The following is a 27,283-nucleotide window of genomic DNA, read 5'->3' on the forward strand; positions in this document are numbered from 1 at the left end:
GTGGAGGCGTTTAAGTTACTGTTGCCAAAGAAACGTCCTTTATTGTTGCTTTGGGGCGGGGTTCTTTTTTTTTTTTTTTAATTGGTTTGAGGTTTAGGATGCTGATGCATTGGTTCTCTTGTTCCATTTTTTTTTTTTTTAAGAGAAGTCAAGCTAAGAAAGCCCTTGTGCTCAACGTGGTTTCCTTTGGGGTCTTCCGATGAAGCTGGGGTGGGGAGCTTGGGGGCAGTAACCCCGTCTTCACTGTCCCCAGTGCCCTGTGGAGCAGGCAGTGCCTGGGTCCCTGTCCCCAGCGGCCCTGCTGGAGGGGCCGAGAGGGTGGCCCCCACTCCCGCCAGCCCCGCCCTTGCCTTCCAGGGGCTGCGCCTGTCCCTCTCAGAGTCCTGTGCACCCCACCACGGCTGAAGCCAGCGCCCAGCTCGCGTTCTGTGCCCACCTGACCCCCGGCCCCCGGATGCCCCAGAGCCCCCCCGAGCAGGTGCAGACCCCGCGCCAGCAAAGGCCACACTGGCACAGCAGTGTGCGTCTCGTGACCGAATCCGGGGTTGCGGGGCCCGTGCAGTGGGGCAGTGCGCTACGCTGCCACCCGCAACGCCAGCGCCCCGTGTCGGAGCGCGGGTTCGAGTCCAGCTGGGAGGCAGCAGCCATGGCCCAAGGACTTGCGCCCCTGTCACCCACATGGGAGACCTGGATGGAGCTCCAGGCTCCTGGCTTCGGCCTGGACCAGTCCAGCTGTTGTGGTCATTTGGGGAGGAAACCAAGTGGACAGCTCTCTCCCTGCAGCCGCCTCCTCTGTGTTCCGTACTTTACAGGTGGGCATTTGGCCTAGTGGTTAGACGACCGGGGACACCTGTGTCCCTGGGCTCGGTCCCCAGCTCGGCTCCAATTCCAGCTCCCTGCTAATGCGCCCTGGGAGACGGTGGTGACAGCTCGGGAAGTTGAGCCCCGCCCCCTGCGTGGGGCCCCGGGTCCACGCCCAGCTCCTGGCTCCCGTGTCGAGGGCACTGGGGTGCTGCCTGTCTGACAGCGGAAGGCCCTGTATCAGCGAGTGGCCATCCCAGAGACAGGGCCAGGGGCCAGAGGGACAGGGAAGTGCCGCACACGAAGGCAGGAGGGGCCGCGGCCGGGCACCCAGGACGCAGCAGGCGGGGATGAACTCCTCCAGCAGGTGCAGGCCCCGCGGCCCAGGCAGACGGCTCGCACCTGTGCACAGGTGGGCACTGTTCATTCTCCCGTCACCCCCCGTGCCATCCACCGCAGGCCGTCCCAGGTCAGCCTTCACGCGGGGGCGGGGCCTGGGGGCTGCGGTGGGAGTGGCCGTAGTGACGCCGACGCAGCCGTCAGCTGAGGACCGGGGCAGACCTGTCGTTGGTCACGGTCGGCTTCAGCTGGACACTGGCGAAGGGGTTCCTGGGAAAGAAGAGCGTGGTTTCAGTCCCGGGAGGGGCGGGGCCGGCGCTGCCCCCACTGTGGCCTCTGCCCAGCCCCACGTGCTCCGGGAGGGCAGATGCCCCCAGCTCAAGCCGGCAGCCCTGCCTGCACACAGGTGCAGCCACGCCCCTGCCACCGGGGACAGGGACGGCCCCGTGTCCGTGTGGCCAGCCCCCACCAGGCCATGCGGGGGGACACGTGGACACGGCCCAGCTCAGTGGACACAAGCTGGGGGCCCAGGCATGCAGGGCCCGCACACAGCCTCCTGGTTCCACTGGGTGACGCCACAGCACACACACCGGCACACACAGGGCCCGGGCCCCTTGGCCCCTGCAGAAGGGCTGACCGCTGGCCGCGGGCTCAGGGGAGCTAGGCCCCCCATCTCGGGGGACACAGCTTATGTACAAAGGACGAGAGACAAGAAGTTGAGATGGAGCGCGGTGAGCACAGGGGGGCCGGGGGGCTTCCTCTCCTCGGAGCCCCCGCCCCGCGGGCACAGCGCAGGCAGCAGGCAGGGCACGACAGTCGGCTCCGAGGGCGACAGCACGGACGGCTGGTGGAACACAGACACGCAGGCGAAGCCGTTACCTGGCGCAGCGCGGCGGTGGGCGCGGCGAGCCCGGGGCAGACGCACATGGGTGCCTCCCCGCGTCCTGAGAACTCTCCGGACGGCTGTTAGGGTGACACTGGCGAGGCCCGCAGACCAGGCCGGGCTCTTCCGTGCCGAGGGAGGCCTTTGGTCCCGGCATCACAGCCCAGGACTAGGGGAGCCTCGGTGTGCCGTCAGCTGGCAGGGGAGCCACTGCACCCCCGCCTGGGGCTGGACAAGGGAGGCGGGGGCCCAGCCAGGTGGGCTCCAGGGGTCCCACTCCCACCTGAGCCCTCATGGGAGAGCGTCTCCTCAGCCGGGGCTGGCCAGGGGCTGTGGGAGGGTCTCCCCTCTGAGGGCCCCTCCCCCGCCAAACAGTGGGACCATCTGGAGCCCACGGAGCCGTCTAGGCTGGGGGGGGGGGGCGTTCCCAGGATGCAGCTGGGGCTGGAGCACTGTCAGGGCTCCCGGGTGGGGAACCTGGGCAGGAGGTGAGCAGGGATCCACACTGGCCCACGGCAGACACAGCCAGAGGCCCCACCAGGCCAAAACCCTTCCTGGACGGACTGAGGGCGGTGCTCGGGGCCGCCGGCGGGAACCGCACGCAAGGGTCAGGGCCGGTGCTGAGGTGACACCACCAGTCCAGGGCGTGCCCTGGGGAGGGGGGCGGCGAGGGCACGCACAGGACTCAGCCGCCCACCTGCACAGCACACACAGCGTCCAGAGACACAGGCCGGGCACAGGGCAGGAGCCGGGAGGCTGGGCATCCTGGTTGTCCCGCCTGGGCAGTGACCCCCCCCACTTGCAGCCCTCAGAGGGGGCTCCCCGGGGAGGGTTGGCGGCAGCGGCTGCCACGGAGCCTCTCCCTGGGCTGCGAGCAGTCTGGGGCGTTGCCCACCCAGCACCAGGTCTGCCCTGCAGCCTGTGTTCCAGGTCACGAAACCCACGGGCGCCACGGACCCCTCGAGCTGCGTCCGTCCGTGTCCTGGACAGGCCGAGGCGATGCAGGGTGCCCCAGTGCCCACACACGCATCCCCTTCCAAGGCTGAGCGAGAGGGACAGGAATTACTGCTGAGCCCGGCTCCTGCACCACAGAACTTTCTAGAATCTGCTGCCGCCCTCCAGCGTCTGTGTCGTTAGCACGGGCCCTTCCGGAACTCAGCCAGCGGTGGGCCTGGCCTGACTGGGGGCCTGCACGGCGCCCGGCAACACCTACCCACGCGCATCCTGAGCCCCAGGGCGACGAGGGAGACGGCGCGCCCGGCACCCAGGTTTCCATCCTGCCCCAAATCCCAGGACCACCCTCTCCTATGGAACTTTCTGGAATCATGCTGCAGCTCCCCACAGAAAGGCAGTTACAGAAGTGGGAGAGCAGGGCTGGTGCCACGGCACAGATGGTGCAGCCGCCGTCTGCAGTGCCAGCATCCTATAGGGCACCGATTTGAGTCCCGGCTGCTCTACTTCTGATCCAGCTCTCTGCAGTGGCCTGGGAAAGCAGAGGAAGATGGCCCAAGTCCTTGGGCTCCTGCACCCACGTGGGAGACCCAGAGGAAGCTCCTGGCTCCTGGCTTCGGATCGGCGCAGGCCTGGCCATTGTGGCCATCTGGGGAGTGAACCAGCGGATGGAAGACCTCTTCCCCCCTGCCACCCGTAACTCCACCCTTCAAATAATCTATTTAAAAAATTTTTGACAGGCAGAGTGGATAGTGAGAGAGAGAGACAGAGAGAAAGGTCTTCCTTTGCCGTTGGTTCACCCTCCAATGGCTGCTGCGGCCGGCGCGCTGTGGCCGGCACACCACGCTGATCCGATGGCAGGAGCCAGGTGCTTCTCCTGGTCTCCCATGGGGTGCAGGGCCCAAAGACTTGGGCCATCCTCCACTGCACTCCCTGGCCACAGCAGAGAGCTGGCCTGGAAGAGGGGCAACCAGAACAGAATCCGTGCCCCGACTGGGACTAGAACCCGGGGTGCCGGCGCCGCTAGGCGGGGGATTAGCCTATTGAACAACGGCGCCGGCCTAAAAATTTTTTAAAAAGTGGGCGAGCCTGGGACCAAGTCCCCAGGCTGGATGAAGCGGAGGCCAGGGAGGGCACCTAGGTGAGGCGGCACGGCGCCTGCTCCAGGGTTGGAGGCAGGGGGGCCTGTGTACCCACCCCTTCCCTGCACGATGCTTGCCTGGGCCTGGGCTGCCTTTGGAACCCTGCCCGGCCCCACCCGTCACAAGCCAGGCTGCAGGGTCAGGTGGGAGACACCCAGCTCCAGGGCCAACCCATACCACGGCAGAAGCAGCCCGCGGGGAAGACAGCGGCCAGGCCAGCACCACGCCCAGCGGTGAGGAGCAGACAGAGTCAGACCCACGCGTCCAGATGGAAGGAAGAGGGCCCGCGAGCCCACGGCCGGCCCCCAGGGAGCAAGGCCCAGCGCCCAGAGCTCTGCGGGCTTGGCAGACCCCTGGCCCCAGCCAAGGAGCCAGCCCGCACCTGCCCCCAGGGCCAGGCTGCCTGGGCCGAGGCCAGGGGTCCATCCAGAGCTGCCGCACGTGTGGAGGAGCCACTTCCTACCTCTGGGCAGGAGCTCAGAACCTGGCCACCTCCTCCTCGGCGCTGCAAGGAAACACAGGGGTTCTGTCGGGGGAGGGCAGGCGAGCAAGGCCGGCTCCGCCCTGGGCGCCTGCTGGGCCGCCTGGAGGGAGGCAGGGAGACACTGGAGCCTGAGCGACAGCAGCGGCTGCCACACCTGCCAGGCCCCCCCCAGGGGCTCCAGCAAATGCTCCAGGGGCTCCACGCCCGCTGGACCGATGGAAGGAGGCTCCAGACCCGACTGGATGCAATAAATAAAACTTTTATTCAAACCATTGACTGCAGCACAGGGCACAATTCAGATTAGAAAAAAAAAAGGACAGGAGAAAAATATCCTCAGCGCTTTACATCTTCATACGAGCTCTGTCCGAGGTCAGCGTCCGCGCGCCCAGGGCTGCCCCGGGGCAGGGCCAGGCCACGCCCCTGAGGTGCCCCCGAGGGACAGGGCCAGGCCACGCCTCCGGGGCGCCCCCAGGGACAGGGCCAGGCCACGCCCCTGAGGTGCCCCCGAGGGACAGGGAGGGACAGGGCCAGGCCACGCCCCCAAGGTGCCCCCCAGGGACAGGGCCAGGCCACGCCCCCGGGGCGCCTCACGCAGCGTGGGACGAGACCATGCCAGCAGCCACTGAGTCCGAGACGCACGAGAAGCCGAGAGCATTTAGGAGTGACTGTGGCAGCGGCCGCCGCTCCCCCCGCCCCCCACCGGGGCCCGTGGCCGCCCCTGCACACAGCGACCGCCTGGCAGGGCCGGGCCAAGAACTGGCTCCGGAGCGTGGGGTCGGCGTGGGCCGTGCCTGGCCCCCACGCTTTGCACAGCCGGCCGCGCCCGGCGCCCCGACGGCGCACTGGCCAGGCCGCAGCCCTCGGTGGCCTCCCTCACCGGAGCGGCGTCCCCAGGAGGCCCCGGCGGCCTCCCTCGCCGGAGCGGCGTCCCCAGGAGGCCCCGGCGCCCGCGGTGCTGGGGTGTCAGAAGCAGCTAGCAGCACGCACACCGGGCCATGCAGGTCGGTTTTTGTTTTCCAGGAAAAAAATCCTTTTTCCTGTTGTTCTTTTTTTTGTTTTTTGTCTTTTTTGAGTTTTTTTTCTTCAAACTCTAGGCCCAGCTGGGGCGAGCCTCAGGAGGGGGCGCTCAGGGCAGCGCTCCCGCCCGGCAGTCTGGCGGGGTGCAGGGGGCAGCACCATGGACCCTGGGGGATCAGGGTCTGGGGTCACGACCAAAGGCGGGAGCGGGGGAGCGGGAGACACCCCAAGAACAAACCAACGAGAGCGGAGGAGGGAGCCGGACGGAGACCGGGAGGGCGGACGGCCTTCGGAGCAGCAGCTGCCCGCCGGCCACCTCCTCACACCGTGGACACCAGCGTGCCACTGCCGCTGTGAACAAAGCGCAGGACGGCTGCCCAGCCGCACCCGGCCCCGCCCCGGCCGGTGCTCCCCACTGGGCCGCCACAGCCACGGCCCATGCACGCCCCGCCCCGGCCGGTGCTCCCCACTGGGCCGCCACAGCCACGGCCCATGCACGCCCCGCCCCGGCCGGTGCTCCCCACTGGGCCGCCACAGCCACGGCCCATGCACGCCCCGCCCCGGCCGGTGCTCCCCACTGGGCCGCCACAGCCACGGCCCATGCACGCCCCGACCCCGCCCTCCCCACTGGGCCGCCACAGCCACGGCCCATGCACGCCCCGACCCCGCCCTCCCCACTGGGCCGCCACAGCCACGGCCCACGCACCCCCCACAGCCACGCCCTGGTCCCCAGCAGAGAGCAGCTGGGCAGAGGGGGCTTCCTTCCTCCCCAGCGCGGAGGAGCCGGGCCGGACGCAGGTCCTAGCTCTGGCGGCGGCACAGGCACAGGCTTCCCCGAGAAAGTGAGCCTGGAGGTCCCAGCCCCAATCCAAACCCACGGTCGCCAAGACGAGTCAAAGACCCCTTACCTGCTCACAGACCGAGCCCCGTAGTCGTCCAGGCCCTGGGGAGCAAAGTCAGGGCGGTCAGTGCAGGTCAGGCCGCCGGCACACCCGGCTCACCACGCCCCACACCCGGCTCACACCCGCACACCCGGCTCACACCCGCACACCCGGCTCACCACGCCCCACACCCGGCTCACACCCGCACACCCGGCTCACCACGCCCCACACCCAGCTCACACCCGCACACCCGGCTCACCAAGCCCCAAACCCGGCTCACACCCGCAGACCTGGCTGACCCCCACACACCTGGCTGACCCCTGCATGGGGACGTCCCGCCCTCCTGGGCTGCAGCCTGGGCGCCCAGGAAGGTGAGGGACTCACCACCTCCGGCCACAGCAGTGGAGGCCCAGTGTCCTCCCCACCAACAGGGACCCCTCCCTGATGGCCACAGCCGGCCAAGTGGCAGGAGCCAGGCAGCCCTTCCACAGCAGGCCCCGCGGGGACGTGGGCACAGGAGGTGGCCGCTCACGGCCCAGATGCTGGCCCGCGCCTGGGTCCCTGCCTCCCTCCAGCCCTGCCTTCCACAGAAGGTTCTAGCCCAGACCCGGCCACACTGCAGTGTGGCGTCTCACGCCCGCCCACGCTGCCTCCACTGCAGCCGACAGGAGCCTGGTGCCGGCCGAGCCCTCCCCACGGGCTCAGGAATGCTGCCGGGCAGGGCCTCAGGCGCTGGGTCTTCACCTTGGAAATCAGCCAGGCTGCCGAATCTTGCAGGACCGTGCGTCCTCTTGCTCCCCCTCTCCCCTGCCTGCCTGCAGCCTAGCCTGGGAGCACGGCGGGGGCCGGATCCTGAGCCCAAGGCCAGGACCCCACAGGCTGCACTGCCGGCTCCTGGCCCAGCCTGGACCCTGAGACCACCCCTGGGCCTGGGGACCCAGCCGCAGTCCTCCGCCCTGGGCTCCAGGTTAGACTGCCACAGCCGGGCCCTGAACCGCAGGTGGCCACCGCACCACTGGGAGGGGCCTGAGGGCGCCTCCCAGCTGTCAGGGAAGGGGCCCCTAGACACCAAGTCCTCCCTGGACCCCAGGCTGCGCCAGGAAGCAGGGGCGTCCAGGACAAACTCTGGGCCAGGGTGAGCAGACAGAGGGGCAGGTGGGCAGGTGAGCCACAGGGAGGCTGAAGCAGGGGTGCACGCCGGGCCCCACGCCGTGGGAGGAGACGGGGCCGCGGGCAGGCTCTCACCTGGGAGAAGGCAGGCACGGCCACGCTGTAGGGCCTCTGCTTGAAGGTGCTGGCTGCCTGGCCGGGGAAGGCCCTGGAGGAGGTGCCGTAGTCAGGGGGCGGGAGGGCCAGGTCCTCCTTGTCCAGGAGGTTGCCGGTGCTGCTGCTCTTGCCTTGCTGCAGGCTGCAGGGGGCGGCACTCAGCGGCCGGGCAGCCCGCAGGGGCCGCCCCGCCCCCGCACCGCTGGGCCCTCCCGGCAGTGGGAGCTGCTGTGTCAGAGGCCAAGGTCGCCGCCGCGCTGCCCCGTGGGCTGCCCCAGCCGAGCCTGCGGGCCCTGCCGCCGCCCCGGGCTTCGGAGGGACAGGAGACCCCGAGGACCCGAGAGAGGCCTGCTGGGCTGTGTCCCCTCCCCTGCGGGCTGCCCCACACAGCCCCTGCGCCCTGAGACCTGCCCCCCCGAGCACCTCCCGCCGTGCAAGGATGCCCATCCGGCTCAGGGCGCCCAGGGGGTCAGACAGAAGCCCATTCCTGCAGGGCTCCGCCGCCACGCCCGCCTGGCGCACAGCACACCCACCTCATGTGCAGCCTGTCACTGCCGTCGCTGTCCAGAACCCGCGTGTAGGAGAAGGGAAACCAGCCCCGCCTGCAACGAGACGGGCGGTGAGACGGCAGGCCCCACGAGGCTGCTGGGCCACCACCCTGCCCCAGCGTCCCCGGCAGAGCCGCTGCAGGTGCACAGGTCCCCGGCTCCAGCACCGGGAGCCTCCCCAGCTCCCCGTCCCCCCCCCCCCCCCCCGGGGCGGCTGCGTGGAGCCCAGAGCTGCTGCCCTCCTCGTCCGGGGACACGGGACAGAGGTGGCTGGGAAGCAGGAACAGAGCCTCGGCGGTCACTCCCCAGAGTGGAGTGGCGGCCCGTGACGTGATCACGTATGTCCACGGGACAGCAAGGGGCAGCAGAGGCCTGCAGGGCCTCAGCCGGCTGGGACAGTCCTGCTCTGCCCCGGGGAGCCGTGGGAGCCAGGGAGCCACGGAGCCGCCTGCACTCACATCTTGGTCTTCTCGCTCTCGCCGTAGTGCCAGCCGTCGCGCGCCTCGGGCACCAGCAGGGTGATGAGGTCGCCCTCCTTGAAGCTCAGCAGGGTGCTGTTGTCACCGGCCGCGTGGGAGAAGATGGCCTTCACCCGCGTGCGGCCGTTGCGCTCCAGGCCGGCGGCCATGGAGCTGGAGCGAGGCAAAGTCTTGTTCTCAGCTGTGGGGGCAGCACGGGCAGGTGTGGGGCTACAGGGCAGGTGTGGGGCTACAGGGCAGGTGTGGGGGCTACAGGGCAGGTGTGGGGCTACAGGGCAGGTGTGGGGCTACAGGGCAGGTGTGGGGACAGCACGGGCAGGTGTGGGGACAGCACGGGCAGGTGTGGGGACAGCACGGGCAGGTGTGGGGGCTACAGGGCAGGTGTGGGGGCAGCACGGGCAGGTGTGGGGACAGCACGGGCAGGTGTGGGGCTACAGGGCAGGTGTGGGGCTACAGGGCAGGTGTGGGGGCTACAGGGCAGGTGTGGGGGCTACAGGGCAGGTGTGGGGACAGCACGGGCAGGTGTGGGGACAGCACGGGCAGGTGTGGGGCTACAGGGCAGGTGTGGGGGCTACAGGGCAGGTGTGGGGGCTACAGGGCAGGTGTGGGGCTACAGGGCAGGTGTGGGGACAGCACGGGCAGGTGTGGGGGCTACAGGGCAGGTGTGGGGGCTACAGGGCAGGTGTGGGGACAGCATGGGCAGGTGTGGGGACAGCACGGGCAGGTGTGGGGCTACAGGGCAGGTGTGGGGCTACAGGGCAGGTGTGGGGGCTACAGGGCAGGTGTGGGGGCTACAGGGCAGGTGTGGGGACAGCACGGGCAGGTGTGGGGACAGCACGGGCAGGTGTGGGGCTACAGGGCAGGTGTGGGGCTACAGGGCAGGTGTGGGGGCTACAGGGCAGGTGTGGGGCTACAGGGCAGGTGTGGGGACAGCACGGGCAGGTGTGGGGACAGCACGGGCAGGTGTGGGGGCTACAGGGCAGGTGTGGGGCTACAGGGCAGGTGTGGGGACAGCACGGGCAGGTGTGGGGCTACAGGGCAGGTGTGGGGGCTACAGGGCAGGTGTGGGGCTACAGGGCAGGTGTGGGGACAGCACGGGCAGGTGTGGGGACAGCACGGGCAGGTGTGGGGGCTACAGGGCAGGTGTGGGGCTACAGGGCAGGTGTGGGGGCTACAGGGCAGGTGTGGGGCTACAGGGCAGGTGTGGGGACAGCACGGGCAGGTGTGGGAGCTACAGGGCAGGTGTGGGGGCTACAGGGCAGGTGTGGGGACAGCACGGGCAGGTGTGGGAGCTACAGGGCAGGTGTGGGGGCTACAGGGCAGGTGTGGGGGCTACAGGGCAGTTGAGGGCCCCGGGCAGGTGTGGGGACAGCACGGGCAGGTGTGGGAGCTACAGGGCAGTTGAGGGCCCCGGGCAGGTGTGGGGACAGCACGGGCAGGTGTGGGGGCTACAGGGCAGGTATGGGGGCCCCGGGCAGGGCAGAGCGCCCGGATGTGGGGCTCAGGACACCACAGGCCAGGCCCACCCCTCTGTGCCTGTCACTGCCTAGGGCCCGGGTCACACCCCACGGGTCACCAGAGGCTGCCGGAAGGGAGCAGGGCAGAGCCTGCGGGGACAAACAGAAACCCCGCCCCTGAGCTGCGCACACGGATACAAGCACACACTACACACACACACACATATGCCCGTGCAGAACACCCCTGCACTCACACACCCACACGTGTGGCGCCCCCCACGGTGCACACGTGTGCACACAGGCACGCAGCCCCAGACAGGTGCAGGCACACGTTAGAGGCACAGCGCTGCTGGAGGGCGGGCTGGCACGCCCAGCGCCAGCCGGGGGCCTTACTGGTGGCGTAGCTGTTTCTGGGGGTGACGCTCTTGCGCACTGGGAGGGTGTTGGAGTAGGAGTCGCTCAGCTTGCTCTGTGACTGCGGGGGGGACAGAGATTTGGGCTGGGCAGCCTTGCGGTCAGCCCAGGGGTTGTAGTCCTCGCCGTCCGGGCCCGAGACTCCGTTCATGATGGGCGCGTTCTCCTGGGCCGACATCCTCTGCGGGGGGCACAGCGTTGCTGGGGGCCTGCCGGGGCACGGCCATGCAGCCCCACCCGCCACACCCAGAACCGTCGGAGGCCGAGGACTCACCCCCACAAACGGGGCCAGCTCGGGGGGCACCGGCAGGGGCTTGGCGCCCGGGATGGGGTCCGAGATGACCAGGTTGGACTTGGAGGCCGACAGGGCGCTGGGGAGCACGGCGCCGTTGCTGCTGGCCATCTGCTGCATGAGCTGCGCGGCGCGTTCGGGGATCTTGTTGGGGTCGGCGCAGGCCTGCTGCCACAGCGGGAGCTTCTGCGCCAGCAGCTCCTTGCCCTGCAAAAGCCGCGGGCCGGGGAGGCGGTCAGGGGCAGCCACAGGCTCTCCGCAGGGCCACGGCCCGGGGTGGGGGTGCCTCGCCGTGGACGCGACTGCCCTCCCTCCCTCCCTCCCGACTCAGGGTGGGGCACCTGGCTGGGGCGGAGGGGCCGCTTCGAGCCCTGACCCGCTCCAGGAGGGCCCTGGCGCTCGCCAGCAGTGAGGGACAGCCTGGGCCCCACCCCGGGGGCCTCCTGAGGGCCTAGAGAGAGAAGTGTGGGGAGCTGCCCCCCACACACACACCAGGGGCCACGGGCAAAGCACCCAGCACCCAGCAGGTAGGAGGAAGGCAGCCAGGGCAAGGGACAGAGCTGTCCACGTGCGGCCAGGCAGCACCCATTGCTGCTGTCCACCACCCAGGGCCCCGAGAGCCCGGCCCTGCCTTGGGGTTCAGAGACCACTGGGTGAGCACAGGGCAGGGCACCGCAGGCCTGGTGGCGGCTCAGGGACTGGGGAAGACTGGTCTGGATCAGACTGCCAGGGCCTGGTGCCCGGGACCTGGGCACCTATCAAGCCCACGCTCCTCCTGGCCACTTGGCCAAGGCAGACTGCAGGGCGTGCAGGGCTGGAGCCCCCTGCAGACCCCAGGGCCCCCGGGTTCAGGCTTGGGCTGCCCGGTCCTCACGGCCTCTCCCTGGTTTCCATCAACATGTGACCAGCAGGCAGGGCACCCACCGGGGAAGAGTGGGCAATACCAGCCAACGCCCTCTGGGCGAGGGATCTCCACCCTCTGGGTCAGCAGCCCGGAGTGCGAGGGCCGCCCTCGCCTCTTGGGGAGACACCTGCTTGAGGCCTGGCTTGGGAAATCTGGGAGAGGCACAGAAAGGAGGCGAGAGACATCAGGCTACCGGCAGGGGCCCGGCGCCAGGGAGGACACCAGGCACGGCCTGAGGCCAGCACCTGCCCAGGGCAGCCCCTCCAACGCCAGGCCACGCCCCACGCCTTAGAGGCAGCACTGCCCGTCGGCAACCACGTGGGGGCAGACGCAGCCCAGACAAGAGCCCACAGTCGCTCTACCCTGGGTGGCCCAAGTCAAGCCCCAGGGTGCTGAGAACAGAAAGAGCAGGTGCCACCCGGAGCCCAGCCGAGGGCTGATCCACGCAGGTTTGGGGGAGAGGTGCCTTCCCTAGACACCCAGGTTCAGGGGGAGCTGGGGGCCCCTGGGGCTGGCCTAGTTCTCCAGCGAGCTCAGAGGCCACCTATGCCACCTGCTCAGCCCCCAGCTCCCCTGGAGGCCAGCACACGGCTTCCCTGTCCAGAGGGGCCCAGCGCTCCCTCCTGCCCCCAGCAAGGACGTGGCGAGGCTGCGCTGGCTGTGACCCCAGAGCTGGAGCCAGGAGCAGCCATAGCCGGGGAAGCAGGGCCAGCGCTTGTCCCCCCAGAAACACAGGTGCACCTGCCCCAGCCAGGGAGCAGGCCCCCCCGGTGCGAGGAGTCAGACCAGGGAAGGGGAGGAGGAGGTGACACCTGTCTCAGGGCCCCCAGGCGGGCGCCGGTGGGTACCCACGGGCAGGTGTCGGCTTGACCTCCCCGGCTCAGCCCAGCTGCCCAACACATCTTCTGTGCTGGGGAGGTGTTCAGGAATGTTCGAGGGGTCCCACTGCAGTCCCGCCCCGTCCTGCCCCTGGACTGTGGTGGACAGGGCCCGCCAGGGGGTGCTGTGGCTGGGCCTTAAGGGGCCTTCTCCACCTGTCTCTGCCCTCAGAGCCCTGGCCACCCACACAGGAGCTGCCTCAGACAAGCCCTCAGGGTCTCCACTCACAAGGCCGGGCCCTGGGACATGGGGCTTCCTGGGGCAGACTTCTACCCATTCCGTCTCCTGCCCCTGGCTGGGGGTACCTGACGGGAAGCAAGAGGGGTGGGACCTCTGACGGGGCAGGTGGGAGGGCCCGGAGGCCAGGAAGCGGCCCCCCAGGTCACAGAGGGGTCAGGACGTGGCAGAGCAGCCCGGCCCACAGCAGCCCCAGGGGCTCGCGGTGCAGGGGGCAGGTGTGGGGACAGCCCTGGAGGACGGCCTGGTCTGCATCCCCGGGGGCGGGGCTTCGTGGCCCGGGAGGCGGGCGAGGGGCGCGCTCACCTTGGAGTGGTAGGCGGCCGAGTTCTTGGCCACGGCGCACTGCTTCTCCACCAGGAAGCAGAACCGCCTGCGCTCCTCGGTGAGCGCCGTCTTGTAGCCGTCTGACACGTAGCTCTCCAGCTCACCCTGCTTGTTGCTGATGGCATCGATGTACTGCGGCGGGAGGAGAGGGCGAGGCGGTGAGAGAGGGCGGCCCGGTCCAGCTCCAGAGAGCGGAGTCTGGGGCCACTGAGCTGCGGCCCACGCCAGCTCCAGCGCAGCCGAGGCTCCCGGGCAGGGGGCCGGGCTTGCCTCCTCCCGGGCAGGAGAAGGCGTCGTGTGCACTGGGCGGGCTGCAGGCCAGCCTGTCTGGTGTCCCAGGTCCACGAGCCGTGCGGCAGCTTGGCAGGCCTCCCGCACCCGGGGATGCTGACCGAGGGGACCCCGTGGAGCCTTCTGCCATCCGGCTCCCACCTCTGAACCAGTGGGGATGGGCAGGTAAAGGGCCCCCACACCGAGGCGAGAGCAGGAAGCGGCTGGTGGGGTGTGAGGCAGGAGACCAGCGTGGACACCGAGTGTGGCCCGCAGGGTCAGCCCCTGGCAGAGCAGGATGGCCTGGTGAGAAGCCGCAGAGTGGGGCCAGGAGGGGACCACACGCTGACCTTGCACCTCAGAGCTCCTGAGGCCTCCCTGTGTGTGGGGTGTCCAGGTCACACAGATCCCGGGCCCAGCACAGGCAGAACTCGGAGGCCAGGGGGCCAGGAGAGTACCCCAACCCCCGGCAGAGATGCGGGCCCCTCTGCAGGCCCTGCTGCCTGTGTAGCCACGCCCCTGCCCCTCCAGTGCCCAAGACCCACCTAGCAAGGGGTCTGTGCCCCGACAGCCAGAGCAAAAGCTGAACCCCAGCTGGCCGGGCCCTCAGACCCAGCATTAAGTGTTAGGAACAGCCATGGGACGGCAGACAGCTCAGAGGTCCCAGGGCTGGGGCAGAGGGCGGGGTCTCCCGGGGACATCTCCCTGTGGGAGGAACAGGAAGTTCTGGAGGCGGAGCGTGGCACTGGCCGTGAGTGGAGTGACCATCTCTGAGCTGAACACTCACACGTGGCTGCAATGGCCAACGGCCCCAGTTCTGTGTATTTTGCCCCTGTTCAAGGCAGGGAGCCAGGGGTGGCTAAGTCACCGCTTGGGACCCCCCATCCCATCCTGGAGTCTCAGGGTTCCAGTCCCAGCTCGGCTTCCAATCCAGCTTCCTGGAAGATCAGGTGGCTGGGTCCCTGCCACTCACTCGAGAAGACCCAACTGGAGCTCCGATCCAGGCCGTGGGGCCGGCCCGGCCACCGCGGGCAGCGGGGGAGCGATCTGGAGGATGGAGGAGCTCCGCCTCCCTGCGGAAGCATCTGGCAGCAGCGTCTCAGAACCCTGGCGCAGAGGGGCCGCTGGCCGGACACGCAGGAAGATGCAGCCAGATTGTGGGGGCGGCCAGGGGGTCAGGTCAGCGCAGGCGGGGTGAGGACGTCGCCTCCCCAGCCCCAATGGGATCGTGGGGGCGGCCAGGGGGTCAGGTCAGCGCAGGCGGGGTGAGGACGTCGCCTCCCCAGCCCCAATGGGATCGTGGGGGCGGCCAGGGGTCAGGTCAGCGCAGGCGGGGTGAGGACGTCGCCTCCCCAGCCCCAATGGGATCGTGGGGGCGGCCAGGGGTCAGGTCAGCGCAGGCGGGGTGAGGACGTCGCCTCCCCAGCCCTGACGTGCACTGCAGGTCCCAGGGCCCCTAGGTGCCCTCCGGGGGCTGGGCGTGGACGTGAGACCCCTGTGGGGAGGCAGTGCTCGGCCTCTCCCCCCCCCACTCCCCACGGCCAGCTGCCAGGTGCTGCCTGTCAGCCTGGCCACCTGATTCGGATCCCAACCGCCCGAGACCACCTGGATGGGCACCCCCTTCCGATCATGCGCAGACCCTCCAGGGGCAGCTGTGCGTGTGGACGTGAGCGAAACCCTGGCTGCCGGGGGAGGACTCCATGGTCCCAAAACGCTGACCAGGCCGTGGCAGGCCGACGCCTGGGGCCCTCCCTGGCCACTCCAGCTGGGAGCTGCCCTCTCCAGCTCGCTCCCATCGCGCCTCGCCATCTCGCCCCCAGACCGGGCTGCACGCCCACTGGCCCTGAGCAGATGGCCCAGGCTGGCACAGGGCACCCTTTTACCTTTTGCAAAATCCTTGGGCAGACAGGGTCTCCAGCAGGGGGCAGGCCTGGCCTGAGGAGGCGCCTCCAGCCCCCAGCTCTGACTCAGCGAGGGTGGGCGGTGCCGACAGGCCCACAGGGAGGGGAGGGGGAGCTGGCCCCTGGGTGCCTTGCCACGGGGGCGGGTCCCCAGCACTGCCACCAGTGCACTGGCTCTGCCCGCCATCCTGTGCGAGCTGGCCACAGCGTCCCTGAGGCCAGAGCCTGCCCAGCCTGCGCACCCATGGCATTGCACACCCCCAACTTCCCGCACCCTGGGAGGGTGACTTGAAGGGGCCTGGAGGAGCCGGCTCACCGCTCCCACCCCCATCAGGGCCACGGCTCCGCAGGGCCCAGCCCCAGGGCCTTCCTGGGAGGGACCCAGGGTGGCACCTGTGGAGCAGGGAGTCTGAACGGAGGTGGGAGGTAGGAGGATTCTAGCAGCCCTGCTCCCCTCCCCCTCCGGTTATACAACCAAGCCGAACCTAGCAAGTGGGGGAGGGGCCAAGGCAGCCCTGGCGGGCTGCCTCTAGGGGGAAGCACCTGGCTGGGGCAGGCGCTGTCCCCCATGGCCACGACCAGCTCTTGTCAATGCCTGCCTGGGAGGTCCCTCCTCCCCATAAGCTTCACCCAGCCCACGAGGGGCACAGGACAGGCTCAGCTTGGTGGCCAGCAAGTGCCGGAGCAGGGAGGTCCGCGCCACACTGCGCCCTGGAGAGCCTGGCCTGGGACATGCCCGGTCCACTCTAATCCTTGGGCCACTGCCCTGTCCACCCTCCCACCCCCAGCAGGGGCCAGGCCCTGAGGGCACCCAGAGCCCAGCTCCAGCGGGGGCTGGGCAATGACGACTTCTAGGCAGGAGGAACCTGTGCCCAGCCACGTCCCCACGCGAGCTGTCCCCTAAATGGGTCTGCAGGAGACGCTGCTCAGAACGGCGGCCCCAGGACATCGGCCTAAACCAGGACGCAGGCCCCTGGGGTCTCCGCGCCCCGAGAACAGCGCCTTCCGAAGCCGAGCCGGGAGCCTCTTTCTGGGTTTGTAGGCTGTGGGGCCCTGGCCTCGTTAGCAGCCTGGCGGCTGGGTGTGGGGGAAGGGCGCTGCCATACTTTTAAATCTTCACTCCCTGGAGAGAGTGGAACCTCACGGTCACAACCGGGAATGGGGGCGAGGGGGCACATGCTCCTGGGGCAGCCCAGAGGCCTGGGGCCAGCAGCAGCCTGGACACTCGGCCCTGGCGCAGCCCCCGCGGCCACGGCGACCCGTCCCGTCCAGGCACGACAGCTGCTTCCCTGTCCACCTTTCCATGGCCACTCCTGCAGGGCCCCAGGCCGCGTGGACCTGCTGTGCGGGACCGGGGTGCCCCGATGTGGGGGTGCTGAGCTCGCTGGGAACCTCGCCGGGTGCCCCAGGCAGGCACCGCAGCAGCGCCGGCCGCGCCCGCCCCCCACCGCGCCCCCGCGTGCTCTCTGCTCTGCTGGGTGCCATGGCGACGCTGTGGAAACGCCCGGCTGAAAGCATCCAAGACTCACAAAAGCGCTCCCACTTAGTCACCCTGGGCTCGCAGCCCTGTAATCCGAGAGGACAGAAGTGCACGGAGCATCCACCTCCTTCCGCCCAGCAGCGGGTGACTCAGAGAGGGGGAGGGGCGTCCCCAGCAGACCGCGCGCCAAGACGGCTTTCCCACGTTTCCCCAGAGCCAACCTCCTACTGCCAGGGAGGTCCCCGGAATGTCACGGTGATGGTCGGTGCCAGCCGTCACCCCCTCGGGGACTCCACTGGGCCATGGCAAGACAGCCAGCCAGACGGGGCCCTCGGGCTCAGCCACACGGGACCCCTCCGTCTCACCCTAAATGCAGGGGCTCCCGGTGAGCCTGGGCCTGGCGTGCAGCAGCCAGCAGAGGGAAGGGCTGGTGCCCTGCTCCAGGGGCAGCGCTGCTCTGGGCGCCCCCAAAGTCTTGCCAATGAAATTTGGAGGTGGGGTCTTCAGGATTGGACAAGGTCCGGGGGGGCCCAGGATGGCCTCTGTGGCTCTGTAGGAGGGGGCAGAGGGACCCCGAGCTGTCTCTCCCCGTGATGACACAGCAACCAGGCACACGGCAGGCGCCGGCACATGTCCCTGGCCTCCGGGTCTACAGCACCGAGCGAGGCCAGCCTCTTCTGACCAATCACAGCACAGGGACCGATGACTGTGCTCAGGACACCCAGGGCAGCAGTGGGCTCGGTCCAGAGCCCCCCCCCCCCCCGAGGCCCCCGCTCCAGGAACGCGGCCTGGAGCATCCATCAGGTGAGCGGGTGGGGGTGGGGCATCCAACGACTGCTGGGCACACCCTGGGCACGAGGTGCAGGACACACCGCGCGCTCCTGTCCCAGCCAGCAGGCTGAGTGTGGGCGCGGCCTCCAGACCAAGCTGACACCTGCGGCCAGGTGAGGGGGTGGGGACACAGTGGCCCAGGCTGTCTCAGGGGAGCAGAGGGCCCACCCCGACCACCCTGTCCTCTGTCAGAGTCCGGAGTCCACCTCGGCACGCGGGGCTCAGGGCTCGGGCCGTCTGTCACTCTCCTGTTGTGTCCAGGACTCCGCGGTTTCACTCCCGAGACAGGCGTGGATTAGGGCAGAGCTCGGAGGGGCAGCCCAGCTACTCCCGAAGCTCCACGCCCCCGAGTGGGCCGGCGGTCACTGCTTTGCTAACAACGACCTGGCGGCCCCAGGGTTGGCACAGCCACTGAGGGGCCTGGCGGAGGACCCCTCCCCCGTCACGGGGAACAGAGGGACACAGGTGTTCTCAGGACGAGGGACACCGGCATCTGTCACCACGGAGCCCTCTTCCCTCGGCCCAGCCACGGGGCCTGGCTCCCTGCTGATCCACCTCAGCCAGAAAGGCCTCAGGGTGGGAGGGGATGGGGAGGCGCGGAGCCCGGGGCCAGACTCCCGCACAGGTCAGCGGCTGCACTGGCCCAGCTGTGCAAAGCCTGGGCTCAGGCAGGGGCGGCCCAGGGCACCAGCCCCCAGGGCTCCAGGACAGCAGTGTCAGCCCTGGCCCAGGCTGTCTGCGCAGGGCCCACCCCACGCCACCTGCCTCCACCTGGGCTCTCGTGGGCCTTGGCTGCCCTCCCTCGGCGCCCAGTCAGGAGGGACTCAGCCCAGCACAGGCCCACACACGCGGCTGACAGAGGCCCACGGGCTCGACTTCCCAGCAGCTCTGCTGGGGGAGAGCTCGAGGTAGAGGAGGAGCCGTCCCACCTGTACGCACCTGTGCCCTCCGGCCCCTGCTCTGCCAGGACAGGCGGGGACGGGGACAGGTGGGGACAGGCGGGGACAGGCGGAGCACAGGCACAAACACGCCCAGAGCCTGCCAGGCTCCTCCCAGCATGGCCTCCACATGTTCCGGACACGGCCGGCAGGGACTGGCTGCCGCCAGAACCGAGCTTTGAGAAGCCAGAGCAGGCGCCAAGCCCACACAGCCCGGGAGGGCTCTCGGGCCAGCCGGCCTCTCTGGACACTGGTCACCTGCTGCAGGGTTGGAGCCACAGCCCCTGGCGGGTAATGGAGGTGCCCTGGCTGCCCCTAGACCAACACGCCCCACCCAGAAGACCCTGGGCACCTACAGCAGCAGCCTGTGGGGGGAGGGGCTCCCCTTGGGGCCCTGAGGGGTGGGCATGGCTGTCTGTGCTGGGGCCCGTCCTGGAGCCCTGCTGAGGCCCAAGAAAGGGCTGGATAAGGCCCGTGGCTGCCCCAGGCGGACACGGCATGTCCTGCACCTGCTGTGCCTCCGCTCCCCAGCGGCACGTCCCCGCACCCCCACTGTGACCGCTGCAGGGCTCCTGGTGTGTCTCCTCCTGTCCCGTCCACACTGTCCGGGGCCCAGCATTTCATGGAGCAGTTAGGACGCGGGTCGCATGCCTGCAGCCTGCGTCCCACATCAGCGAGCCTGGCTTTGGTTCTTAGCTCGGCTCTGACCCCGGCTTCCGCCCACGCAGGCCCGGGAGGCGGCGGTGAGGCTCAAGGAGCGGGGAGACCTGGACTGAGTGCCGGCTCCGGCTCCAGCCTGGCCCAGTCCCACCAGCGGTGGGAGCCGTCCCTGTCCCTTAAAGAACCTCTCTGTCCTCGCCAGCACCCACACGAGCGCCTGTTTGGTGACCTGTAACTAAAATTAATTCTTCCTGGAGATCCCAAAACCCAGCCTCAATTGCTAGCAGCTCTGGGTAATGGAGGCCTGGCCCCGGCAGGGCCGTCCCGTGGGGGGCGGGGGACACTCTGTCCCCCTCTCGGGTGGCTCTCAGTGGCTTCCTGCCCCCACCCTGCACTCGTCCACACCTGTGCTGGACATGGCCTGGGTCGGGCAGGGATGAGCTCCCGGTGCCCGCAGTCGGGGCCTGTCCTGTGAGCTCCCAGCCCCAGCAGTCCCTGGAACACCCCAGAGCACACACTGAGCTCACGCGGCTCCAGGCTGGGCTACAGTCTGGGGGGCCATCAGTTCAGGACACGAAGCTCTCAGCGGCCGGTGGGGGACATACGTGAGACACCTGCACCTCGGAGGCTCCCCCCGGGAGCCTGCAGTGCACAGCGGAGGGGATGGGCGGGGGTCCGAGGACCCGGCCGTCTGGCACACGCCACCACCTGCTCTGGCAGCAGCCTGGGCTCCGGCACAGCGTGAGGTCAGCTTCGACCTGCTGTCCAGTCACCCGGGAGGCGACTCTGGCCCAGCGGGGGAGGGGTGCGCAGTCAGAGACCCTGGTGCACAGAAGGGAGCCTCGGGAGCTGGGCGAGGCCTCCCCGGCAGGACAGCTCGGGGGCCAGCCAGGGCAGCTCCTCCGCCCACACCAGCTGCCCGCCTCCCGGGCAGCCCAGGGAAGCAGCTCCAGCAGCCCCGGTAACCTCTGCCTCTCCGAGCCCTTCCTCAGGGTAGGGACAGTGGCCACAGTCACCGGGGACACCCCAGGGGACACGCCACAAGGTGGCAGCCCAAGAGCTCAGCGCGAGTGGCCAGGCAGACACGGGGCCCCGGGGCAGCGCCGGGCGCACGCCATGGTGCACAGGGACACTGGGCCGGCCCGCAGGGCAGCCGGGAGGCCTTCACAGCTTTAAGAAATGGACACCGGAAAGACAGACCCGGTCTCACTTCCTCACGGAGGAAGCGTCTCCAGCAAGCTGTTCTGTGGCCGAGACGGCAGCCACAGTAACCCTTGCCTGGCCAGCGGGGGGGGGGGGGGGGGCGCTGCACGGAAGGGCACGGCGGCCTGCTGGGTTCACCTGACCAGGGTGCTGGAAGGCAGCACCCCCAACCAGCAGCAGCGCCCCCCACCCCCCACCCCCACCGGCCAGGGGCCCTGAGCGGCCTGGTGGGGGAGACCCGGACAGCGGCCAGTGTGCCCACTCTGTTGCCCACTTCTGAAACCAGCCTGGACCTCGGGGACGGCCAGGGGTCAAAGCACCACTTCCCAGAGAGACAAGAAGGAGGCCTTGGAGAAACAACTGGGGGAGGGGCCGGGGGGGGCAGGAGCGCCCCACCTCACGAGGGGGACACCGAGGCTGGCAGCTCTGGAGACTAACTGCACCCAGGGGAGGTCAGGTGGGTTCGGGGCTGCCCGCAGACCAGCGGTGGGCAGGGAGCAGAGCCCAGCCTCGCCGGGGCGCCCAGCTGCACGGAGCAGCCTCGGCCGCAGGCTGACCCTTAGGCCAGGTGAGAAAAGTCAGTGTGGGGCAGCTCCCAGGGGGACCCAGGGAGGCCGGGGTGGACGTCCCCAGGGAGGCCGGGGTGGACGTCCCCAGGGAGGCCGGGGTGGACGTCCCCAGGGAGGCCAGGGTGGACGTCCCCAGGGAGGCTGGGTGGCTGGGGTGGGTGTCTCCAGGGAGGCCGGGGTGGATGTCCCCAGGGAGGCCGGGGTGGATGTCCTCAGGTAGTCCGGGGTGGACATCTCCAGGGAGGCCGGGGTGGACGTCCCCAGGGAGGCCAGAGTGGGTATCCCTAGGGAGGCTGGGTGGCTGGGGTGGCTGTCTCCAGGGAGGCCGGGGTGGGTGTCCCCAGGGAGGCCAGGGTGGATGTTCCCAGAGAGGCCGGGGTGGATGTCCTCAGAGAGTCCGGGGTGGACATCTCCAGGGAGGCCGGGGTGGACGTCCCCAGGGAGGTTGGGGTGGACGTCCCCAGGGAGGCCGGGGTGGATGTCCCCAGAGAGGCTGGGGTGGACATCTCCAAGAAGGCTGGGGTGGGTGTCCCCAGGGAGGCCAGAGTGGACGTCCCCAGAGAGGCTGGGTGGCCGGGGTGGCCATCTCCAGGGTGGCTGGGTAGATGTCCCCAGGGAGGCCGGGGTAGACATCCCCAGGGAGACCGGGGTAGACATCCCCAGGGAGACCGGGGTAGACGTCCCCAGGGAGGTTGGGGTAGACATCCCCAGGATGGCTGGGTGGGCGTCCCCAGGGATCAGCTGGGCCAGGGGCCCCGCGGTGCCCCTGTAGCCCACACTCAGCGCACACCCCCTCCTGCGCCCAGACCCCAACCTGCACACACCTGTGCTCTGCCCCCGCCCGGCCCCGCCCCGTCAGCTCAGTCTCTGGCCGCTGTTCAGAACACCACTGTCACTCCCGGTCCTGCCTGCTGCAGGGACAGGGTCTCCTGTGCTGATTTCGCAGGGGCATCTTCGGGCACCAGGGGGACCCCCGCCACGGGCAGCTTCAGTCGGGAAATACCCGGCAGCCCAGGCCCCTGCCGTCTCTACAGGCGAGCGGCCTGGCTCCCCGCCTGGCCAGCGACTTGCCTCGCGGCACCTCCACCCAGCCCCTGGCCGACCTGCGGGCCAGTTCACCCCGGCCCACCGAGGAGCTGCAGGTGCCAGGGCAGCCCACGGGAAGGGCAGGTGGACCGACCTCAAGTGGCCTCCCCGGGAAGCCGCAACGGTCAGGGCTGGGCCAGGCCAAAGTCAGACGCCCAAGCACTTGGGCCATCTTCCACTGCTTTCCAGGCCATTAGCAGGGAGCCGGATCAGAAGTGGAGCAGCCGGGTCTCGAACCGGTGCCCGTTAAAGATGCCTGCGTCACGGGCGGTGGCTCTGTCCGCTATGCCCCAATGCCGGCCCCTGTAACGCTGACTTCCAAATAAGTAAACGACAACTCTATTAAGGGGCCACCCCATGATACATGGGAACGACACTGAACATGCCAGCACACGGCGAGCTATGAAAACACGCGTATGCAGGAGGCCACACGCTGCACACGTCCGGTCACCCATCGTGTCCTCGGCCCTGGGCAGCTCAGCAGGGAGAGTGGGCCCGGGGCTGCAGCCGCAGGGCTGGCTGGGGGGCCACACTGCAGGGGGATGCTGTCTACAACTGTCCTGCACTGATGGACGTGGTGGCCTGTGTGACTGTGGCCGCAGGGCGATGGTGGGCCATAGGCCGGGCCCTCGCCTCGGGGGTCCAGCCTGGGGAGCGTCCTGCTCCGCCTGCGCCCAGGCCCCGAGCAGGCCACAGGCAGAGCTTGGGGCTCCACTGTGGACACAGCACGGGCAAGGACACCACACGCACACGACACAGCCTTGCACCAAAGGCTATGAGGCGGCCACCAAGCCTCGCCAGCATGGCTGTCGGCAGCAGGAGGGGCGCCCCGGGCCAGGGATGGACCTCAGCCACGCCCACGTCTGCCCAGGAGCTTCCCTGGACTTCTAGGACCCGCCGGGCCTGTGCCTCCTCCCGGCTGGCGTCCCGTGCCGTGCCCCCTCCTTGGCGGGATTCCGGCTGCTTGGCTTCGGGTGGCCGTGAGGACGCGGAGCTCAGCGTGCACCGGCCAAGCTGCCCTAAATCCCAGCCTCTCGGCACACGGGCCCCAGAGAAGCCAGACGGCAGCCTGCGATGCCATCTGCCACACGTCCTTGGCCGGCCGCGGCCCCGCGCTGGAGCGGTGCTCACGGTCAGGGTTGGAGGAGCCGTCTGGGCCTGACTCCAGCCCGGACCGGGGGACAGGGCGAGGATGGCATCCTGGTTTCTGCCCCTTGGCCGCAGCCGCCGCAGGACCCACCTGGGCGCAGAGCCAGCCTACGGGGAGCCGGCGTCCACCCCGCCCGCGCCCACCTGCAGCTCCTTGTCCGAGTACTTCTGGGGGTTCTTGCTGCCCTGGCTCTTCTTGCGCAGCTTCTTCAGCTCCGCCTGGCACTTGTCCAGGGCGTCCCCTTTGCTCCTCTGCTCCGTCTGGTACTTCTTCAGCGCGGCCTGAGGTTCAAGCAGAACATGGAGCAGAGGCCCGTGAGCTGCCGCCGCCCGCCTCACTGCCAGGGCAGCAGGACACGCTCGGCGGCCAGCGCGGGGCCCGGCCCTACCCACCCAGCTCACTGCTCCCCAGGGACAAGCGCCAGGCCCGGAGAACGCAGCCCAGCCTCCCTCCCTCCCTCCCAGCGCCCAAAGCCAGAGGGTCCCTGGCTTTCTGGCCGGCCGGCTGGGGGAGGATGGGATGAGGCCAGGCGTGGGGTCCAGCAGAGCCGCGTCGTCGGCATGGCGACAGGTGGCCCAGGGCAGGGGCCGCAGAACTGGCACGGGGGGCATCAGAGGCGAGGGACTCGGCCACACAGCTGCACGGGGGCCCCCAGGGATTGGATCTCAAGTCCGAGCGTCATGGCCCCCGCGGACGGAACTCCTGCCGACTGCCGCCGAGCACGGGCGGCCAGACCGGCGCGGGCCGGTACTTACACTCAGGTACCTGGAGTCCAGCTCCACTTTCTGCTCCAGCTGCGTGAGCAGCTCGCTGTGGAAGGACTTGAGCTGCACACAGGGGAGAACACACCCAGTCAGTGCCGATGCCTGGACGGGCAGCGGCCGCCGCGTGCCCTGGGCACAGCACCCGGATGTGGAAGAGGAGCTGCCAGAGCCGGGAGCTGCGGGGAGCACAGGGGACCCGGGTCCTGGATGCTGGACAAGCTCTGCCATCAGCGATGCTCCGCCTCTCACAAGGGACAGAAGCGGCCACCTGTGCTGTGCCTCCTCGGCTGGCCCACGGCGGGGTCACCCAGACAGGAGCCCTGGACCTCCGTGACCCTTCAGCCGAGCGGTCCAGGATGGGTTTTGGGTCACCCTTTGGATCGGCTCCCCACATCCGGCAGCCGGGAGACGTGCCCAGCAATGCGAGCTCGGCTGGTCATTGTCATGGTGCCACCGGGCCCCGGCCTGGCCCCTCCTCCCGGGCCCCCGGCATCAGTCTCTGCCCTGGGGAGGCTGCCCGACTGTGGACAGCCCCAGGGGACACGTGGCCGCCTCGCCCTCCCGCACCATCCCCGGGGGCCCCACGGGCAGGCGGGGCTCACCATCTCTTCCAGCTGGTTCTGGATCTGCCTGTGCACCTCGGCCATCTGGAATAGGACGTCTCCTGGGGAGGGAGGGATAGGAGGTCGGCTTCTGCGGACCGCGCCTCACCCTGGACAGCATGGCCGGACCCAGGAGTCATGGCCAGTGCGGGAGGTCATGGCCAGCGCGTCCAGGGAAGACCGTGATCACAGGCAGAGGGGCCAGAGGGGGCAGGGCGCGGACACCAAGAGGAGAGAAAATTCCAGAACACAAAGGGCTCCAGACCCCCGGTGCGTGGAACGCTTGGCACCCCTGGAGCAGGCGCTCTGGACCCAGGCGAGGGCGGGGCCGGCCCAGCTGTGAGCGAGCCCCGTCTCCACACAGACCTGCTCTGGGGCCACCCTCGGGGGCACGCCCACGGGGGACAGGCTGTGGCCCTGACTGACCCCTAGAGGAAACAGGACGTGGGCTGCAGGCCAGGCTCTTCCTGGTCCCCAGCTTCAGAGAACAGGGCGGTCTGAGGCTGCCCCAGCGCCAGTGGGAGGAGACCTGGGCCTCCCCAGCCGTCCCCAAGGGCCCTGGGGACACAGAGCTCTGGGCACAGCCCCTGCCCAGCACAAGCCTCCCCAGCAGGCTGAAAGCACAGGGGTGTGGACAGCAACGGGACGGGGCTCTGAGCACCGGCACTGGGGGCGGGCTCCATGGGCCAGGCCACGGCTAGCACGAGACTGGGCCCGGCCTGGAGCCCCTGTGCCCGCCTGCGCCGCCGCTTCTCTCAGACAGGGACAGAGACAAGCCAGGGGGAGGAGCTTCCCCCAAAGCTCCAGAAGTTTCCTGGAGCCGAGATCCTGTCTGAAGTGTGGTCGCCGTGAGCAGCGGGTGTGGCCGTGTCACCAGTGTCCCTGCAGCCAGCAGAGCCTAGCGGCACCCTGCAGTCCCGCACAACAGCCCCGGGCCGGCAGCGGCTCCACTTCCTCCCACGGAGGGGGCTGGGACCAGGCGGCCGTGCTCACTGACCAGCAAATATTTGCTGAGCGGCCGATTCCAGGGCTGGGCCCTGTGTGCTGATACCGGCACGGCACTGCCAGGGCCGGGGCGGGGCGGGGGGGGGTGGTCACTGTCTAGCAGGCCCTGGCCCTGAGGAATTTGTGCAGGAATGTCCTTGCCTGCCCATGTCTGAGCGGGGGGGGGGGGGGGGCACATGACCCACAGGGTCTGGGGGCAGCAGGCGGCGCACTGAGGGGTCCTTGGGGCCCAGCAGAAGCCTCCAAAGACCTCCCCCTCCAGGCTCTCAGCGGGTAAGGCTGCCTCTAGACCCCAGTGGCCCCAGGGTCTCCTCCCCCAGATACCGGCCTGGGTCCCGGGAGGGCTGTGGTGGCTTCCATGAGCTCCTGAGTTTTAGCCACAGGGTCACCAAGCGCTGGCCCACGGTGAGGCACACTACGGGCAGTGCAGCCCTCAAGGCCATGCCCCTCCTCCACCCTGTGGGCCCACACCCCTGCAGGGCCCAGGCCACCCTGCACCCTGACGCTCACAGATGGGTCTCAGAGGCCCCGAGGGCGGGCCTGGGGGCAGGGCCTCGGGCCAGAGCTGCTGCTTAGACACCAGGAAGCTGGCCCGGTGGTGTCCTGGTGACTCCCGGCTCCCAGCACGTCCACAGACGGGCAGCAGGGGGTTTGGCCCGTGTGGGGAACCTGCTCACATCCTGGGCTCGCCGGCCCCTCCCTCCCAGTGCCCACTCAGCTCACCGCCCAGATGGCCGCTGGCGAGGCTCAGGCCGACCCTCAGGGGCTGCTGGAAGCCCCCCACGGCTCGCACCACACCCTCAGAGCCAGCTCAAGACCACCCAGGGAGCACACGCTCCCTTCAAGGGCTCCACGTGAGCAACCACAGGGCACGGGGCAGGCTGCTGACACCACAGGGCCTCTTCCTCGTGGGGCTCCGGCTGGGGGATGGGGTCACCGCTGCACAGACCAGGCGTGCGCTCAGCCCTGCACAGAGCCGGCCCACACGGTGAATTTTTAAACTGGGTTGTACGAGCAGCTGCAGGGCGCCACGTGCACGTGGGCGTGAGCGCCACAGCCACCGGCACTTAACCCCTGGAGCACCGCGGGGCCCCGGGACAGTCACCTGCCAGCGCCCGCTCCTGCGCCCAGCACCAGGCCCCGAGGGACACAGGGCCCCTGTCCCCCACGGCAGAGACCGGGTCAGGCTCCCGGCTCCAGCTGCTGTGGGTGTTCAGGGAGTGAGCCCGTGGGTGGAAGACCCCCCCTCTGCTTTTCAAAGGAAAATAAACAGAAATGTGAGAACCTGTGTGTCATCCCTGTGTCCCCTGAGTGCGGGGAGGGTCCCGAGGGTTTCTGGGGAGACCCAGCGCCCAGGGTCACAGGTGAGTTCCAAACTTGAAAAACTAGCTTCCACATGGAAGCCGAGATCAGCCGAGCACCAGGGCAGATCTGTGAGAGCCCTCGGCACGGCCGCACCCCAGGGCGCGCCCAGGGCACTGAGCCAGCCCTCAGCCCTCTGCACCCGCCCACCGGACAGGCTG

The 27,283-nt window shown here is 69.3% G+C and overlaps 1 protein-coding gene across 4 annotated transcripts in view; it reads right to left on the minus strand.

The window, feature by feature from the left end:
- Positions 1–15: 15 nt before the first annotated feature.
- BAIAP2 (BAR/IMD domain containing adaptor protein 2) overlaps positions 16–27,283 on the minus strand; it is a 58,549-nt gene continuing 31,281 nt past the window's right edge. The window contains exons 4-15 of one of the 4 annotated variants that reach the window (XM_062216489.1): positions 24,756–24,817; positions 24,145–24,216; positions 23,533–23,670; positions 13,281–13,433; positions 10,937–11,161; positions 10,642–10,843; positions 8,771–8,972; positions 8,298–8,366; positions 7,744–7,906; positions 6,526–6,560; positions 4,580–4,621; positions 1,323–1,410 (exon numbers count right to left, since the gene is read on the minus strand). In XM_062216489.1, coding sequence (XP_062072473.1) covers positions 4,594–4,621; positions 6,526–6,560; positions 7,744–7,906; positions 8,298–8,366; positions 8,771–8,972; positions 10,642–10,843; positions 10,937–11,161; positions 13,281–13,433; positions 23,533–23,670; positions 24,145–24,216; positions 24,756–24,817 — 1,349 coding nt within the window. In that variant the 3' untranslated portion in view covers positions 1,323–1,410; positions 4,580–4,593. Of the gene's footprint in view, positions 1,411–4,579; positions 4,622–4,714; positions 5,969–6,525; positions 6,561–7,743; positions 7,907–8,297; positions 8,367–8,770; positions 8,973–10,641; positions 10,844–10,936; positions 11,162–13,280; positions 13,434–23,532; positions 23,671–24,144; positions 24,217–24,755; positions 24,818–27,283 lie in introns of those variants that run through there. The other 3 variants (XM_062216490.1, XM_062216487.1, XM_062216488.1) reach the window with 3 other exon arrangements.

This window comes from Lepus europaeus, chromosome 18 (assembly GCF_033115175.1).
Source record: "Lepus europaeus isolate LE1 chromosome 18, mLepTim1.pri, whole genome shotgun sequence".
Classification (NCBI taxonomy): Eukaryota; Metazoa; Chordata; class Mammalia; order Lagomorpha; family Leporidae; genus Lepus; species Lepus europaeus.